Here is a 19,292-nt window from a genome sequence, read left to right on the forward strand (position 1 = left end):
TTGTTTAACCCCCCTACTGGTTCAGGTTAGGATTGAGCGCAGGGTAATCGGTCCCTAGAATGGCAATTTCCACCTCGAGCCAGAACGACCAACCAGAACTGTCCAATTCAGAAGAAGGGGAGGAGTTTAGTCTCTAAAGATGTTTAGTCTCTAAAGCCTTTTCCCTATATAGTGCACTACTTTTGTACAGTCTTATATGAAGCTCTGGCCAAAAGTACTGCACTATATAGGGAAAAGGGTGCCATTTCAGTTTTGTCCTAAAGGGGCGTGTCAAACACTCTTTCCGACGAGTCTTCTGTATCGTCCTCTGACTGTGACGCTTTGTGGTTGAGCCTCTCGGTCGTCGAGGAGACAGACAGGTTGCCATGGGTATTGTCGTCGCTAAGCTTGGCCTTGCTGCTGTCCTGGACGAACTCCAGGATCTCTAGGGGCAACCGTCTGAACTTGTCCTGGTACTCCTGGTCCAGCTCGGTCTGCAGCTATAGGGAGAGAAAAGAACAAAGTATGGTTCTACAACAGAACCAAATAGAACCACAGGACAAACAGTAGCAACAGTACTACAGCTACAAAGAGAACTTGTCCTAGTCCAGCTCTCTGCAGCTATAGGAAGAGGACAGAGAATGGGTCTATAAGCAGAAATAGGGAGAAGACAAACAGTATGGGTCTACAGAACCAACAGAGTGGACCTACATACAGTGGGGGAAAAAAGTATTTAGTCAGCCACCAATTGTGCGAGTTCTCCCACTTAAAAAGATGAGAGAGGCCTGTAATTTTCATCATAGGTACACGTCAACTATGACAGACAAAATGAGAAAAAGAATTCCAGAAAATCACATTGTAGGATTTTTTATGAATTTATTTGCAAATTATGGTGGAAAATAAGTATTGCACAATTGGTGGCTGACTAAATACTTTTTTCCCCCACTGTAATTATATACTGAACTTGTCCTTGTTACCCCTGGTACTCTGTCACTGAAGAGGAGAACAGAATAGGGTGTCATTGACTAGTGATGACTGATTTGGACCAGCTGAGTCGATGTTCTTTTATTCCATTTTTCTTTACCTCAATTAGTAGTAAAGTTACTGAACTCCCTGCCTTCTGACAGACAGATGGAGAGTCAGAGAGAGAGAGAGAGTTACAGCATGTTTTCTCCCAGGCATAGCTGCCCCTAATGATTACAGATGACAGGATTGTATTCATTCTGATCCAATAATTGCTTTAATGGTGATTTCTCTGTTTAACTACCCTACTGAGTCCCAGGGGAGGGCCATAATTAAAGGAGAGCAGCAAAGATGAACCACGTCACAATCTAAGAGTCTAAGAAAACAGCCCAACCCCTGCTCAGGTAATTCTTCCCATTCCCACTATTTCAGAGAGTTATCATCGTACTGCTACAGACATCCATATTCCCAGGGGTATTGTTAGCGTTAATCTGTTAGCGCTGTTACTGGTAGCCCAATTCGGAAGCCCACTGTGGTAAGTTCGTCCGGTACTATTATTTCAAATAGCACAAATATGGATACCCCCGCTGTTTTCAAATCGCGTAGAGGGCTTGGGCTGTCAACGTACGAAGTTTGATGTCAAAGATGGACCTTCTTGTTATATGGGTGCATGACACGAGCCCAGAGATGTTGGTTCTCACAGAGACTTGGCTAAATGGCTCGATCCCGGATAAGGACATTGACATTGCTGATTACAACATCTTCAGGTGTAACAGACTGAAAAAATGGGGAGAGTTGGCTATATATGTGAAATCAACTCTTGTGGCATCACGTTCTCTAGATATCACTATCCCCCCAAAATTCTAGCTTTTGGTTATAGATGTGTCCATAAACCAAAATACACATTTATCTGGGATTTACCACCTGACTCTGTAGCTGATTGGCAGCTTTTCAGGCAATTAAGAAATAGATGCACTTCCTCAATCAAGAAAGCTAAATCTATCTATTTTCTATGTTCTATCTCAGTCTAAATTTAGGAAAACAGTTAATTCCTCTCCTGCCTAAGCAAGTCGTGTCAGACTCTGGCATAATTCCTGAGAAAAATGAGATAAATAATGCTTTTAATCAGCATTTTATCTCGGCAGGCTTTTTATTTGAAATAAATAGTGGTTTAATTGACCCTGGTGAGCTAGTCGACTGCCTGCCTTACCTCCACTGTACTCATATCCTTCCATATCCTTGTCTGTACATAATGCCCTGAATCTATTCTACAACGCCCGGAAATGTGCCCCTTTTATTCTCTGTACCCAACGCACTAGAAGACCAGTTCTTAAAGCCTTTAGCCGTATCCTTATTCTACTCCTCCTCTGTTCCTCTGGTGATGTAGAGGTTAACCCAGGCCCTGTAGCCCCCAGTATCACTCCTACTCCCCAGGTGTTTTCATTTGTTGACTTATGTAACCGTAAAAGCATTGGTTTCTTGCACGTTAACATCAGAAGCCTCCTCCCTAAGTTTGAGTTATTCACTGCGTTAGCACACTCTGCCAAACCTGATGTTCTAGCAGTGTCTGAATCCTGGCTTAGGAAGGCCACCAAAAATTCAGAAATGTCCATCCCCAACTACAACATTTTCCGTCTCGATAGAACTGCCAAAGGGGGTGGGGTTGCAATCTACTGTAGAGATAGCCTGCAGAGCTCTATCATACTATCCAGGTCTGTGCCCAAACAGTTTGAGCTTCTACTTCTAAAAATCCACCTTTCCAGAAATAAGTCTCTCACTGTTGCCGCTTGCTACAGACCCACCCCCCTCAGCCCCAAGCTGTGCCCTGGACACCATATGTGAACTGATTGCCCCCCATCTATCCTCAGAGTTCGTACTGCTTGGTGACCTAAACTGGGATATGCTTAACACCCCGGCCAACCTACAATCTAAACTAGATGCCCTCAATCTCAAACAAATGATCAACGAACCTACCAGGTACAACCCTAAATCTGTAAACATGGGCACCCTCATAGATATCATCCTGACAAATGTACCCTCTAAATACACCTCCGCTGTCTTCAACCAGGATCTCAACGATCACTGCCTTATTGCCTGCGTCCGTAATGGGTCCGCTGTCAAACGACCACCCCTCATCACTGTCAAACGCTCCCTAAAACACTTTAGCGAGCAGGCCTTTCTAATTGACCTGGGTATCCTGGATGGATATTGACCTCATTCCGTCAGTAGAGGATGCCTGGTTGTTCTTTAAAAGTGCTTTCCTCTCAATCTTAAATAAGCATGCCCCATTCAAAAAATTCAGAACTAAGAACAGATATAGCCCCTGGTTCTCCTCAGACTTGACTGCCCTTGACCAGCACAAAAACATCCTGTGGCATACTGCATTAGCATCGAATAGCCCCCGCGATATGCAACATTTCAGGGAAGTCAGGAACCAATATACACAATCAGTTAGGAAAGCAAAGCCCCCCCCCCCTTCACACAAATTCAGACAGCTGATGTTCTGAAAGAGCTGAAAAATCTGGACCCCTACACATCAGCTGGCCTAGACAATCTGGACCCTTTCTTTCTAAAATTAGCCACCGAAATTGTTGCAACCCCTATTACTAGCTTGTTCAACCTCTCTTTCGTAACGTCTGAGATCCCCAGAGATTGGAAAGCTGCCGCTGTCATCCCCCTCTTCAAAGGGGGTGACACACTAGATCCAAACTGTTACAGACCTATATCCATCCTGCCCTGCCTTTCGAAAGTATTTGAAAGCCAAGTTAACAAACAGATCACCGACCACTTCGAATCCCACCGTACCTTCTCTGCTATGCAATCCGGTTTCCGAGCTGGTCATGGGTGCACCTCAGCCACGCTCAAGGTCCTAAATGATATTATAACCGCGATCGATAAAAGACAGTACTGCGCAGCCGTCTTCATCGACCTGGCCAAGCCTTTCGACTCTGTCAACCACCGCATTCTTATTGGCAGACTAAATAGCCTTGGTTTCTCAAATGACTGCCTCGCCTGGTTCACCAACTACTTCTCAGATAGAGTTCAATGTGTTAAATCAGAGGGCCTGTTGTCTGGACCTCTGGCAGTCTCTATGGGGGTGCCACAGGGTTCAATTCTCGGGCCGACTCTATTTTCTGTGTATATCAATGATGTCGCTCTTGCTGCTGGTGATGCTCGGATCCACCTCTATGCGGACGACACCGTTTTGTATACATCTGGCCCTTTATTGGACACTGTCTTAACAAACCTCCAAACGAGATTCAACGCCATACAACACTCCTTCCGTAGCCTCCAACTGCTCTTAAACGCTAGTAAAACTAAATGCGTGCTCTTCAACCGAACGCTGCTTGCACCCGCCCACCCGACTAGAATCACTACTCTCTGCGGGTCTGACCTAGATTAGGTGGACAACTACAAATACCTAGGTGTCTGGTTAGACTGTAAACTCTCCTTCCAGACTCACATTAAGCATCTCCAATCAAAAGTTAGATCTAGAATCGGCTTCCTATTTCGCAACAAATCCTCCTTTACTCATGCTGCCAAACATGCCCTCGTAAAACAGACTATCCTACCGATCCTTGACTTCGGCGATGTCATTTACAAAATAGCCTCCAACACTCTACTCAGCAAATTGGATGTAGTCTATCACAGTGCCATCTGTTTTGTCACCAAAGCCCCATATACTACCCACCATTGTGGCCTGTACGCTCTTGTTGGCTGGCCCTCACTACATATACGTCGCCAAACCCACTGGCTCCAGGTCATCTATAAATCACTGCTAGGCAAATCCCTGTCTTATCTTAGCTCACTGGTCACCATAGCAACACCCACCCGTAGTCTGCACTCCAGCAGGTATATCTCACTGGTCATCCCCAAAGCCAACACCTCCTTTGGCCGCCATTCCTTCCAGTTCTCTGCTGCCAATGACTGGAACAAACTGCAAAAATCTCTGAAGCTGGAGACTTATCTCCCTCACTAACTTTAATCATCAGTTGTCAGAGCAGCTTACCGATCACTGCACCTGTACACAGCCATTCTGAAATTAGCCCACCCAACTACCTCATCCCCATATTGTTATTTATTTTGCTAATTTGCACTCCAGTATCTCTATTTGCACATCATCTTTTGCACATCTATCATTCCGGTGTTAATACGAAATTGTAACTATTTTGCACTATGGCCTATTTATTGCCTTACCTCCATAACTTACTACATTCGCACACACTGTATATATATTTTCTGTTGTATTTTTGACTTTATGTTTTGTTTACCCCATATGTAACTCTGTGTTTCTGTTTTTATCGCACTGCTTTGCTTTATCTTGGCCAGGTCACAGTTGTAAATGAGAACTTGTTCTCAACTGGCTTACCTGGTAAAATAAAGGTGAAATAAAAAAAATTAAAATAAAAAAATGTACAGGATCTTTAACACATTTTTAAGGGTGCACTATGCAGAAATCGCTCCGCCATTTCCTGGTTGATAAAATTCTAATAGATTGCCTAATTTCAGTTTATGTGACAAATCAAGCAAGTATAGCGTAGATAATCATTGTACCATCTAAACCGCTGTGAAATATATTTTCCATAACCAAAAATATAGTATTTTCAGCTTTTTAAAGCTGGTGTACAAAACCTAAAGTAAAAGACGCAAAAACGAAACTTAAGAACGGGAAGCATAGAAATAGTGCACATAGAACAGATCTACCGCTTCTTAGACTTGCTTTCAAAGAGAATGACATATCTATAACTAACATTTCTATGTGAATTTGGTCGAGTAGCCCAAAAAGTCACATATTGGAGCTTTAACAATTATTTCTGGTACCATCCCGAAGGTCTGGAAGGCGGCCCATATACTCTCCCTTCACAAAGGTGGTGACCCGTGTGACCTAAATAATTATCGCCCCATTTCCAAACACTCTTGCCTACTCAACTTAGATCCTTTTTAACTACGAAATGTATTCTATATGTACACCAGTCAGGTTTCAGACCAGGTCATAGCACCATCTCTGCTACTTCTTTGGTTTGAAATTATGTTCTTAAAGGCCCAGTGCTGTCAATGGCATGATTTTCCTGTGTTTTATATACACTACATTACAAAAAGTATGTGGACACCTGATCGTCGAACATCTCATTCCAAAATCATGGGCATTAATATGGAGTTGGTCCCCCCTTTGCTGCTATAACAGCCTCCACTCTTCTGGGAAGGCTTTCCACTAGATATTGGTTCACAGTCGGCGTTCCAATTCATGCCAAAGGTGTTCGATGGGGTTGAGGTCAGGGCTCTGTGCAGACCAGTCAAGTTCTTCCACACCGATCTCAACAAACCATTTCTGTATGGACCTCGCTTTGTGCATGGCGGCATTGTCATGCTAAAACAGGAAAGGGCATTCCCCAAACTGTTGCCACAAAGTTGGAAGCACAGAATCGTCTTGAATGTCATTCTATGCTGTACCATTAAGATTTCCCTTCACTGAAACTAAGGGGCCTAGCCCGAACCATGAAAAACAGCCCCAGACCATTATTCCTCCTCCACCAAACTTTACAGTTGGCACTATGCATTGGGACAGGTGGCATTCTACTGGCATCCTCCAAACCCAGATTCGCCAGATGGTGAAGCGTGATTCATCACTCCAGAGAAAGCGTTTCCTCTGCTCCAGAGTCCAATGGTGGCGAGCTTTACACCACCCTAGCCGATGCTTGGCATTGCGCATGGTGATCTAAGGCTTGTGTGTGGCTGCTCGGCCATGGTAACCCATTTCATAAAGCTCCCGACGAACAGTTATTGTGCTGATGTTGCTTCCAGAGGCAGTTTGGAACTCAGTAGTGAGTGTTGCAACAGAGAACAGACAGTTTTTACGCGCTATGCGTTTCAGCACTCGCCGGTCCCGTTACCACTTCGCGGCTGAGCCGTTGTTGCTCCTAGACATTTCCACTTCACAATAACAGCACTTACAGTTGACCGGGGCAGCTCTAGCAGGGCAGAAATTTAACAAACTGACTTGTTGGAAAGGTGGCATCCTATGACAGTGCCACGTTAAAAGTCACTGAGCTCTTCAGTAAGGCCATTCTACTGCCAATGTTTGTCTATGGAGATTGCATGGCTGTGTGCTCGATTTTATACTCCTGTCAGCAACGGGTGTGGCTGAAATAGCAGAATCCACTGATTTGAAGCGACTTGACACAACTGGGGGAAGCATTGGAGTCAACATGATGCAGCATCCCTGTGGAACGCTTTCGACACTTTGTAGAGTCCATGCCGTGACGAATTGAGGCTGTTCTGAGGGAAAAATGGGGGGGGGGTGCATCTCAATATTAGGAAGGCGTTCCTAATGTTTGGTATACTCAGTGTATTTGTTCGTCATTTTGAAGCTGCAAAAGTGGTCTACTCTAATGTTGAGGTGATTCCATGTCCCTCATGTATTACATTATAGGCTATGGGCTATATTAAGATTCATATCTAAGATACCTCCAAGCCATGTGCTATTGATAATATATTTAGATTCAGCTAACTGTTGTAGGTTTTGGTTCCTCAACAAATATTTGGCAGCCATCAACATTATTATTCTTTTTTTAAATAACTAGCATATATTCAAATACCTTCAAATATTATTTGGTTTTCTAAAATAGGTATTCAATATCAATTAAATATCAAAGAAAATAGCTGCCTTTTAGTTGAAACTCTATATAAACTATAAGCGACTACCTTAGTTGGTACTTTCAAATAAACTACCAAATAAAACTGTTTTCTGCCCAGGTCTGTTCAGTACACATCATTGCATTTTGTATCAGAAAATAGGCTGGCCCTCCTTGAAGTCTAGTAGATCGATTCTTTGATCTTTTTGTCTATAAAGCCTTCCTGCATAAACTTCCGCCATACCTTACCTCATTGTTAACCTTCAGATGTCTAAGTTACCAGACCGGACTTAGGGATGGCTTACTCTGGAGATCCCTTCAATCTCCACTGAGATAGGTAACTCTGCTTTTAGTTTTTTTGCGCCTCTCATGTGGAATCTCTTTAAAGATGGTGGATTTGGTGCCTGTTGTGCAATTCAGGCAGGATGTTCGAGGACCTTTTTACTGAAGAATGTGTTTGTTTCATATGATTGTGTTTTGATTTTCGTGTTTTGTGTTTCCTTTTCATGTATTGTGTAATTGATGTGTATATAGATATTTACAGTATAGTGTAATTGTTGTATATTGATGTGTTGTTTATTGATGTGTTTGACAGGTCGTCAATGTAAATACAAATGTGTTCTTAATTGGCTTACCTGTATAAATAAAGGTAAAAAAATCAAGAAAAGAACCATGTCAGAATCTAAGCGCTCATCTGAGGATCGTCAGCATTAAATGAGATCGTAGAGAGGCTGATTTGAATAACTCTCTGATCTTACAGAGGTGTGGACTCGCGCAAAAAGACAAAGGAGAGTTCGTCAATTATAGGGACGATTTTTGTAGGATTACGTACTGACCAAACAACCCTATGATTAATGTGTCACCAAATGACCTGTGGGCTAATGGTCAGGTCTATGGCTGTCTTTGTGGGGAATTAACTGAGAGTTGCCGGTAATACCCCTTTTATACACAATCAAACTATAGTGAAGTGATCCAATATTAATTAACCTCAGTCCCACTCCAAATGAAGGAGACATTCTTGAGAGTGGGGCTATTCAAATCCAAAAATGTATTTTTTTCATAAAATGTACAGAAAAGCCTGCAGATGTTAAGAGACACTTGTATGAGACACAGGCAGGCAGGCAGGAAGGGCGAGCTAGTCTCAGCCTGGCTCGTAGATCATTGTAGGCTAGAGAAGAGGATAGTCATGGGATGTGATAAAAGTGATAATCAAGTGTGATACCGAGTGTATAGGCTATTTTAGTAAAGGACATGGGAAGGGAGGAGAGAGTGATGAAGACTATCCCACCGGAGGACTGAGGAGAGGAGGAGAGAGGGATGAAGATTATCCAACTAGGAATTACAATGAGGAAAGGAGAGAGGGCTGTAGGGAGGAGAGAGGAATGAAGTCAATCCCATAGACTAGAGGACAGGTGAGGTGAGGAGAGAGGTGATTATCCCTCCACATGTCCGTCCATGGTCTCCTCGGGAACACGGAGGACCACTTGACTTTCCCTCCATTAAGTCTCCACCTGATCCAAACAGATTCTGACACATCTTTCTGATTTCACTCCTCCTCACGTAGGACAAGCTGTTCTCAATGACTGACCTGGCTAATGACAGAACCTGCCTCTGTACCATGAAAATAATACATTTAATCATCTGTGTCCCAAATGGCACCCTATTCCCTACATAGTGCACTACTTTTGACCAGCGCCCTATCAGCCCTAAAAGTAGTGCACTGAGTATACCAAACATTAGGAACACCTTGCAATATCAGAACAGCCTCAATTCGTCGAGGCATGGACTCTACAAGGTGTCGAAAGCGTTCAACAGGGATGCTGGCCCATGTTGACTTCAATGCTTCCCACAGTTGTGTCAAGTTGGCTGAATGTCCTTTGGGTGGTGGACCATTCTTGATACACATGGGAAACTGTTGAGCGTGAAAAACCCAGCAGCGTTGCAGTTCTTGACACACTTAAGCCGGTGCGCCTGGCACCTACTACCATATTCAGTTCAAATGAACTTAAATCTTTTGTCTTGCCCATTCACCCTCTGAATGGCACACATACACAATCCATGTCTCAATTGTCTCAAGGCTTAAAAATCCTTCTTTAACCGGTCTCCTCCCCTTCATCTACACTGATTGAAGTGGATTTAACCAGTGACATCTATAAGGGATCATAGCTTTCACCTGGATTCACCTTCTCAGTCTGTCATGGAAAGAGCAGATGTTCTTGATGTTTTGTATCCTCAGTGTATAGGGAAAAGGGAGCAATTTAGGATGCAACCCATATCTTATCACCATGCATCATACATTGGTTTAAAAACAAACACACTCTCTACCTACTAGACACACAAATAAGTGATGATGAGATGATTTCATGTACCTTGTGAACTGAAGCTAAAGGCAGTTCTCCATTACCTGGGACAGTAAAGTTCTATTATATTCTAATTAGTCTCCCCTTACTCTCTCGCTAACCGAGCCTAAAGTGGTGTCTGGTCTGACTGGACCACATGTTATAAGGTGTGTGTGTCACATTCATGCGGAGCCTAAGGTGGTCTCTGCCCTGATCTGACCACACAGTCCAAGGTGACCTTCCAGGAAGAGTGTTTGCCAGATTGCTCTGCAGCCCCTCTCCTGACCTACTTAGGAAGGGACAGTCTGCGTACTGTGTGTGTGTGTTTGTATGCGTGTGTGTGAGGAAGGGAGCAAGAGTATGTGTGGTCTGCTGTCCCCCTGCAAGCCATAGGCACTGAGGTCCTTTGATTAAAGCTGTCATCTCTCTCCTAGCTCGGATGGTTTCTAGGCATGTGTTAAAAAAGGTGGGGTGGGGTGGAGCAGGAGGGTGTGAGGTGAAATGGGGTGGGTGGCCGGAAGTCAATGGTTCATGGTTGGGTGAGTGTGTGTGTGTGTGTGTACGTGAGAGACTGTGTATAAGTGTGTTCATTGCCATCGGCGATGCATGTGTGTGTGTGTGTGTGTGTGTCTGTTGGAGACAGGGTGTGTGTGTGTCTGTTTGGGACAGGGTGTGTGTATCTATTGGGGACATGGTGTGTATGTTGGAGACAGGTTGTGTATCAGGACGAGGTGTGTGTGTGTGTCTGTTGGGGACAGGGTGTGACGAACGCCACACCTCGTTATCACCTGGGGGAGGAGTGACAGCTGAGGTAATTAAAAGTCACAGGGATGGAGAGATGAGGGAGGAGAGGAGAATGGAAGGACAGAGAGGAGGACAGATGGAGCTAGCAGGGTCTCAGGCCTTCTTTCTCTCTTTCCGTCAGTCCCCTTCCTTTCACCATCCCTCTCTTCTCCCACCCCTCTCAATGCAGCATCTAACATAGTGGAGTCTAATAGAAGATCTCATCAGGTGTCCGGATCTGACTGAGCGACCTTAACTACCCTTCAGAGACCAGCGCAGTGTTTGTGTTTGTGTGTGTGGTTTCCGCTTGGACCCAAACAAGCATTTGAATACTGTATCTCCTCAGAAGACCCATCATCTGTCAAAACACACACACACACACACTCATTTCTGCCTTTCTTAAAATACTTCACTGGATGACCTTCACCATCTGTCCTCATTCTGAGGCGTCATCGAGGGAAGTGGTGTGTGTGTGTGTGTCGGAGGGCCTCGGAACTAAATTCTGTTCCAAATGTATGTGTGGCTTCTTGTTCCTCTCAGTACTAGAGCTAGTAAGACAGGCTACATACCAGCAGCACTCAACATGTATCACAGAGGTGGCTAAGCCTACTCCGGGTCTGCAGGCTTTTACTCCAACCCTACACAATCAAGGTCCCAGGGAGCAGCTGATTAGTAGAATCAGGTATGTTAGATTAGGGCTGGAACAAAACCCTGCAGGAGGGTAGCTGTCCAGGAGGACATACTGCACTTCTTTTGACCAGGGCCCACAGAGTGTAATAAGGAATAAGGTGCCTGGCAGTCTTCAGGTACTGTAAAATAGTTTAGGTACTACATAACCCAGTCCATTTTCAACCCTAGTAGTTCCAGGCCACTCCTGTGCTATAAGCCACACTGTGTGTGCTTGTCCCTTCCTGTCCTAGATATATCCAAACACAGTCCAATTAGGCTCTCCATGACCAGGAGGTAAAAGAGGGTTCACCACTCTGAAATGTGTGTGCTGGATGTCCGAGGGGTTGCTTTAGCACCATTTACATTCTTTCCAGAGGTCCACAGGAGAGGCATAATGAAGAAGAGAGAGAGAGAGAGAGAGAGAGAGAAAGAGAAAGAGAAAGAGAGAGAGAGAGAGAGAGAGAGAGAGAGGAGAAGGGTAGACACAGGAAAACCTGGCTCCTTGTAGAGGAAAGGCTGTGCAACCACTGCACCACAGCAGAACCTGAGACAGAGCTGCATTTCCTGACAAAATGTCAAAAATATAAAACAATTAGAGAGTGTCGTTTCCCAAAATTTGAAACCGTTTAAGGTTTCTAAGACCTCTCTGATGAGAATAGGCTACCGTCCTGTTGGGGGAGGACGCAGAGAGCTGTGGGTTGGCAGCGCACTACATTGCTGCCTGCCATAAGATGAGGGACAGTGTCTGACAGACCAACCAACCTGCACATGTCCACTATATTGTTATTGTTACTGTTCAATGGTTATTTTGACCCTTGGTTATTGTTGTTACTGTTGTCCCGTTGACAATATTGATTATTATTATTTTGATTATGTTAATAGTGTAAATATCCAAAGTAAGCTTTGGCAATATGTACATTGTTACGTCATGCCAATAAAGCAAATTGAATTGAGAGAGAGAGAGAGAGAGAGAGAGAGAGAGAGAGAGAGAGAGAGAGAGAGAGAGAGAGAGAGAGAGAGAGAGAGAGAGAGAGAGAGAGAGAGATGGGCTTTATGAATAGTTTATTTGTATGTGTTGGGCTTTAGCCAAAATTATTCTTTACAGAGTCAAGTATATTTGTCCAGGCCTCAACTGTTCCTTGGCTAGAGAATGGACCGTTTTTTCTCTCCCCTTTGTCTCTATCTCCCCCCTCTCATCCTATTCTTCCTGTCCCTCTCCCTTTCCCTTTCCCTCTGCCTCTTCTTTTCTAATAGTCATGCTGATATATAGAGCTGGCTCATTGTGACGACATGGAACTATTAAACAGTGATGTAGAGGGGAGGGTTTCCAGCAGGACAACAAGAGATGTGAAACCTTTCAAGACACCTTCATTAGTCAACACACACACACACACACACACACACACACACACACACACACACACACACACACACACACACACACACATCCTGCCAATTCAGCCTCAGAGGGGAACCTGCATGGTTTGAGCTAAAACAGCAGCCCTGTCATCCAACAGCACATGCAGGCAGGATAGTAACCTGGCACGTAACACACACACATGCAGACACACGTAGACACACGTAGACACACGTAGACACAAAAGTGTGACAAAAGGCTTCGTCTCACTGCATCTGCTTTCCTCTGGGAGTAACAATGTTCCCTGTGGGCAGTGTGTGTGTGTGTGTGTGTGTGTGTGTGTGTGTGTTGTGTACATTATTGATGTGACCCTATTGAGTGGAGAGAGGAGCACATCAAAAGCAGTGATGAGGGAAGCCATGACCGCCCACAGTCTGAGAGAGGGGGGAGAGAGAGGTATAGAGAGAGAGGGAGGAAGTAAGGAATTGCTGTTTTCTAGATAAAGGTAAACCATCTCAAGGGCTTTTCTCTGTTTTTGTGTCCAGAATCAAGAGCAACAGCCAGATCCATTTGGGCCATAATAAGCCTCTGGATATTTTCTCTCGCATGTTCCCTTATTTTCATTCTCTCTCTCATACTCTCTCTCATACTCTCTCTCATACTCTCTCTCATACTCTCTCTCATACTCTCTCTCATACTCTCTCATTCTCTCTCTCTCTATCCTGTCTTGTCCTGGCCTCATCTCTCTTCTCCCTCTCTCTCCATCTATCCCTCCCTGTCTCTCTTTCCTCACTATTTTTCTCTTCCTCCCTCTCTCTGTCTTTCTACAGGCCACCACCAGGCAGTCACTATCTCCGGGTTGCGTCATCAGGCTCCAAATGAACAGATTGCAGAGAGAGTCGTGGTTAGGAGATGATGGGGAGGGGTGTGGGGGGGTAGAATGAGCGTTTCCATGACGACTGCACAGGGCTCCGGTGTGTTGCGTCATGGACCAAACACTGTGTGTGTGCGTGTCTGTCACTGTGTGTGTGTTCGTGTGTGTGTGTGTGTGTGTGTGTGTGTGTGTGTGTGAGACAGTGAGTGTGTGTGATAGAGAAAAAGTGTACGTGAGAGTGTTACAGTAATGGCACCTGCACTGGGGAATGCCACCATTTTCTGTCGCCTGCTCCGAAAAGGATGAGACAGGGGTTATCTGCCTCCACACACATCCACCCGACACTCACACCACATTTGTCTCCCGGTGCGCACACATGTGACATATACACTTCTCTCTCCAGTCTTCTCACATCCTGTGTGAGCTAGTTTGAGAACAGAATAATGCTATTGTAGGTGTGAATGGCATTTCACCTGTCCAGGCTAGCTATACATTCAAGTAGGAGGACAACTGGTGCAGTGTGTAGGTGTAGGGTAATAGCCTCCACACTGAGATTACTGACCAGATGAATCAGACCCAGTGTTCACAATTATATTCCTACATCTTGGTCATTCAGCAGACCCTCTTATCCAGAGTGACCTACAATTAGGAAAGGCAATACTACCATATAGCATGATTCCTCCAGGTAAAACCTTGTTAGTGGCGATCACAATTAATTACTTACAATACGAGTTAAATAGTTTACAATATAATTAAATATGTTAAAAAGCAGCTTTTCTGTATTGGAATGCTGTGGGAGTATCCCAACAACAGAATGGTGTTGGCATATACCAGTCATTTTTTTAAAAATGATGCGAGTAGACCGCTGATTGGCCAGCTCATCCTCCTCTAGACCGCTGATTGGCCAGCTCATCCTCCTCAGGAGTATGACATCATACTCTGAGGAAATAGCAAGAATATTTTTTTTAACGGTCTGTTTGAGATACAAGTTTGAGATGGGGTCTTTGAAGTGTTTTTTTCTCCAATTTATGCTTTGGCCACAAATATGAGTATAGGACGAGTCAATAACATTATTTGGGTATGAGTTAACAGAAGTGAGATTTTCACTGGACAGTTAGCTACTTTAAGATAAAAAGATAATCTGATCGACAACTATAACACTAGGGCTGAGTACCCTGGTGCAACGGCAGGTCTTTGAGAGTTAATGTTGAAGGTGTGTGTGTCTTTCACAGTGATGTTGAAGGCCTGTGTGTGTGTGCTCATTAAGAGTCTACCGTGCTGTGGGTGTGAAGCCATTTTGATTAGAACATTAGCAGGACACCATCACCTGAACGCACACCCACTGAGAGTGACGACAGATAGGACAGAGGACACACTCTCTCTCCCCTTCTCTTCCTCTCCATCACCTATTCCCTCTCACACACTCTCTCCCTCCCTGCCCATGCCGACTCCATATCTCTCTCTTTCCCCATTCCTTCTCTCTCTCTCTCTTCTGACAGATTGCCGTATGGCCAAGGCAACACAAAAGTTGAAATAATGGAACACATGCTGACATTTGGAGACCAAAGCACAGCAAATCAACCTGGAGGATTCCTCCATTTAAAACAACTGAGCCTCCATTGGAACCATGGCTTAAAAGTTATACGTATTCAGACACATAGTAAATGGGTTATAAGCTATAACATTCATTTCGGGCAGACGGATACAGTAGTAAATAGGTTGAGTTAAAACTGGACATGGAACATGAGTGGTTATTTGGGTAAACTGGCCTCAGTAGCATCTATTTCCTTCTGCACAGCGGGATAGCAGCTGGCCTGACACACACACACACAGCCGTGGTGTAGCGTAGCGTGGTGCTAACCCGGGCGGGCGGTCGCATTGAGAGATGTGAGGGTCTCCACAGACCAGGGATGGTTATAGTGGTCCATTAGCGGCTGCTCTGAGCCCAGAGGAGAAATCTGGGTCAGAACTATGTGTGTGAGAGAGAGAGAGAGAGAGAGAGAGAGAGAGAGAGAGAGAGAGAGAGAGAGAGAGAGAGAGAGAGAGAGAGAGAGAGAGAGAGAGAGAGAGAGAGAGAGAGAGAGAGAGAGAGAGAGAGAGAGAGAGAGTGTCTTCATATTAGCCCTATCCTGGTTAGTCCTCCTCCATTCTACTCTTTCCTCTACAAACATATGTCAATGGTAACACATTACGTATGACTCAGATGGTATGACTGTGTACAAGATGAGAGAGAATTGTCATTATATCTGGGTTGGTGGATTCTGAGTGTGATATAAGGATACAGGGTGAGAAAATGACATCCTCACAGCCAAACGCTTACACACCCACACACACACACACACCGTGAAATAATGGGAAAGGAGAATCTGCTACTGTAGGAAGGTGGCTGACTCTAAAGACAGATTAAAGCCAAGACAGTATAACCGTGCCTAGCTATTAAGAGCACTATTCATTGTTTCACAGCTTAAGTATGACTTTCCCATAGTTATGGTTCCTGTGCTGCACTAGTAAGTACATCATCCGTGCATCCACTTCTGACATAAACTCAGCAAAAAAAGAAACTGCCCTTGTTCAGGACCCTGTCTTTCAAAGATAATTTGTAAAAATCCAAATAACTTCACAGATCTTTCATTGTAAAGGGTTTAAACACTGTTTCCCATGCTTTTTCAATGAACCATAAACAATTAATGAACATGCACCTGTGGAACTGTCGTTATGACACTAACAGCTTACAGACGGTAGGCAATTAAGGTCACAGTTATGAAAACTTAGGACACTAAAGAGGCCTTTCTACTGACTCTGAAAAACACCAAAAGAAAGATGCCCAGGGTCCCTGCTCATCTGCGTGAACGTGCCATAGGCATGCTGCAAGGAGGCATGAGGACTGCAGATGTGGCCAGGGCAATAAATTGCAATGTCCGTACTGTGAGACGCCTAAGTCAGCGCTACAGGGAGACAGGACGGACAGCTGATCGTCCTCACAGTGGCAGACCACGTGTAACAACAACTGCACAGGATCGGTACATCCGAACATCACACCTGCGGGACAGGTACAGGATGGCAACAACAACTGCCCGAGTTACACCAGGAACACACAATCCCTCCATCAGTGCTCAGACTGTCCGTAATAGGCTGAGAGAGGCTGGACTGAGGGCTTGTAGGCCTGTTTTAAGGCAGGTCCTCACCAGGAATCACCGGCAACAACGTCGCCTATGGGCACAAATCCACTGTTGCTGGACCAGACATTACTGGCAAAAAGTGCTCTTCACTGACGAGTCACGGTTTTGTCTCACTAGGGGTGATGGTCGGATTCGCGTTTATCGTTGAAGGAATGAGCGTTACACCGAGGCCTATACTCTGGAGCGGGATTGATTTGGAGGTGGAGGGTCCGTCATGGTCTGGGGCGGTGTGTCACAGCATCATCGGACTGAGCTTGTTTTCATTGCAGGCAATCTCAACGCTGTGCGTTACAGGGAAGACATCCTCCTCCCTCATGTGGTACCTTTCCTGCAGGCTCATCCTGACATGACCCTCCAGCATGACAATGCCACCAGCCATACTGCTCGTTCTGTGCATGATTTCCTGCAAGACAGGAATGTCAGTGTTCTGCCATGGCCAGCGAAGAGCCCGGATCTCAATCCCATTGAGCACGTCTGGGACCTGTTGGATCGGAGGGTGAGGGCTAGGGCCATTCCCCCCAGAAATGTCCGGGAACTTGCAGGTGCCTTGGTGGAAGAGTGGAGTAACATCTCACAGCAAGAACTGGCAAATCTGGTGCAGTCCATGAGGAGGAGATGCACTGCAGTACTTAATGCAGCTGGTGGCCACACCAGATACTGACTGTTACTTTTGATTTTGACCCCCCCTTTGTTCAGGGACACATTATTCCATTTCTGTTAGTCACATGTCTGTGGAACATGTTCAGTTTATGTCTCAGTTGTTGAATCTTGTTATGTTCATGCAAATATTTACACATGTTAAGTTTGCTGAAAATAAACGCAGTTGACAGTGAGAGGACGTTTCTTTTTTTGCTGAGTTTTATGTCCAATACATATCTCATTTTCATACAGTCGAGTATATCTCAACTCCACGATACCACATCTGCGGAGTTAAGTGAACCTCCGACTTCTTCGAGTCGCTGTGAAGTCGATACTTAAATTTTTTAAATTCTTAAACCCTTATCGTGTACCTATGTTTGTCCTCTGTTGTTGCATGCCTTTCTTTGTTTGCTGAAATCCATCCTTTTTTATAAAACGTTTTATGAAAAAGGATGGATTTCAGCAAACAAAGAAAGGCACGCAACAACAGAGGACAAACACTGAGTATACCAAACATTAGGAACACCTTCCTAATATTGAGTTGCACCCCCCTTTTATCCTCAGAACAGCCTCAATTTGTCGGGGCATGGACTATACAAGGTGTTGAAGGCGTTCCACAGGGATGCTGCCCATGTTGACTCCAATACTTCCCACAGTTGTGTCATGTTGGCTGGATGCCCTTTGGGTGGTGGACCATTCTTGAAACACACAGGAAACGGTTGAGCGTGAAAAATCCAGCAGCGTTGCAGTTCTTGACACAAACCGGTGCGCCTGGCACCTACTACCATACTCCGTTCAAAGGCACTTAAATATTTTGTCTTGCCCATTCACCCTCTGAATGGCACACATACACAATCCATGTCTCAATTGTCTCAAGGCTTAAAAATCCTTCTTTAACCTGTCTCCTCCACTTCATCTACACTGATTGAAGTGGATTTAACCAGTGACAACAATAAGGGATCATAGCTTTCACCTGGATTCACCTTGTCAGCCTAAGTCTTGGAAAGAGCAGGTGTTCTTATTGTTTTGTATACTCTGTGTTGTACACAAAACTAGGCCATGGGAACGGGGTTAGGAGACCCAGCTGCCTGTACATAGCAGACAGAGGAGACATGATAGAGGAGAGGAGAGGAGAGGAGGCGAAGAGGAGAGGAAAGAATGAACCGTCTGAAAAGGGCATAGAGTATTTGGGAGTGTTAGGTTGAGCATAGCCTTAGGGTGCAGTTGACCATCAGGGTTATTGTTACAGAAAGGCAGAGTCGGAAGCAAGGTGCACATCATTCTCCAGCTTTTGCCTTCTTATTCAAGCTTCCATATAAATTATTCCATGTTACTGCTTTTGTTATACATGCTTAAGTATTGAAGCTGTATTAATGCACACTCAGACGCAGAATGTCTTACCCTGGTCCTCTGGGGTACCGCTTTCCTATAATCACAGTAACAATGGACATGATGGAAATGATTAACCAATGGAACCTTTATGGGATGAAAATATGTCTTAGTCCCAAATGTCACCCTATTCCGTACATATTGCACTACTTTTGACCAGAGCCCTATAGCCCCTGGTCAAAAGTAGTGCACTATAAAGGGAATAGGGTGACATTTGGGACGCATCCTATACCTGACCATGGTATTGGTTTGAAGCAACTTCATCCTACAGTTCTGTATTTGAGGGTAAATGTCCATACCTTAGGTTTCTCATCCACAATCTGCTGTCTGATGTCCTTCTGCTTCTCCAGTAGTCTCTCCATTCTCTTGCTCTGAGCATCCTCCAACTACACACAGACAAATACAGGGGTAGGCAAGAGTAAGGTGGAGCCACTACGCAATACATACCATTTAACAAACACAAACAAATCCACAGGCACGCAGGCCCTG

The 19,292-nt window shown here is 44.7% G+C and overlaps 1 protein-coding gene across 1 annotated transcript in view; it reads right to left on the reverse strand.

Moving 5' to 3' along the window:
• Positions 1–257: 257 nt before the first annotated feature.
• Positions 258–19,292, reverse strand: part of LOC311108562 (1-phosphatidylinositol 4,5-bisphosphate phosphodiesterase beta-1-like) — a gene marked incomplete at both ends in the record, with an annotated part of 191,922 nt that continues 172,887 nt past the window's right edge. Inside the window, 2 exons of the mRNA XM_084151217.1 lie at positions 258–479; positions 19,103–19,189. Coding sequence (XP_084007343.1) covers positions 258–479; positions 19,103–19,189 — 309 coding nt within the window. The remainder of the gene's footprint in view (positions 480–19,102; positions 19,190–19,292) is intronic.

This window comes from Coregonus lavaretus (genome assembly GCF_964263955.1).
Source record: "Coregonus lavaretus genome assembly, chromosome: 33".
NCBI lineage: Eukaryota > Metazoa > Chordata > Actinopteri > Salmoniformes > Salmonidae > Coregonus > Coregonus lavaretus.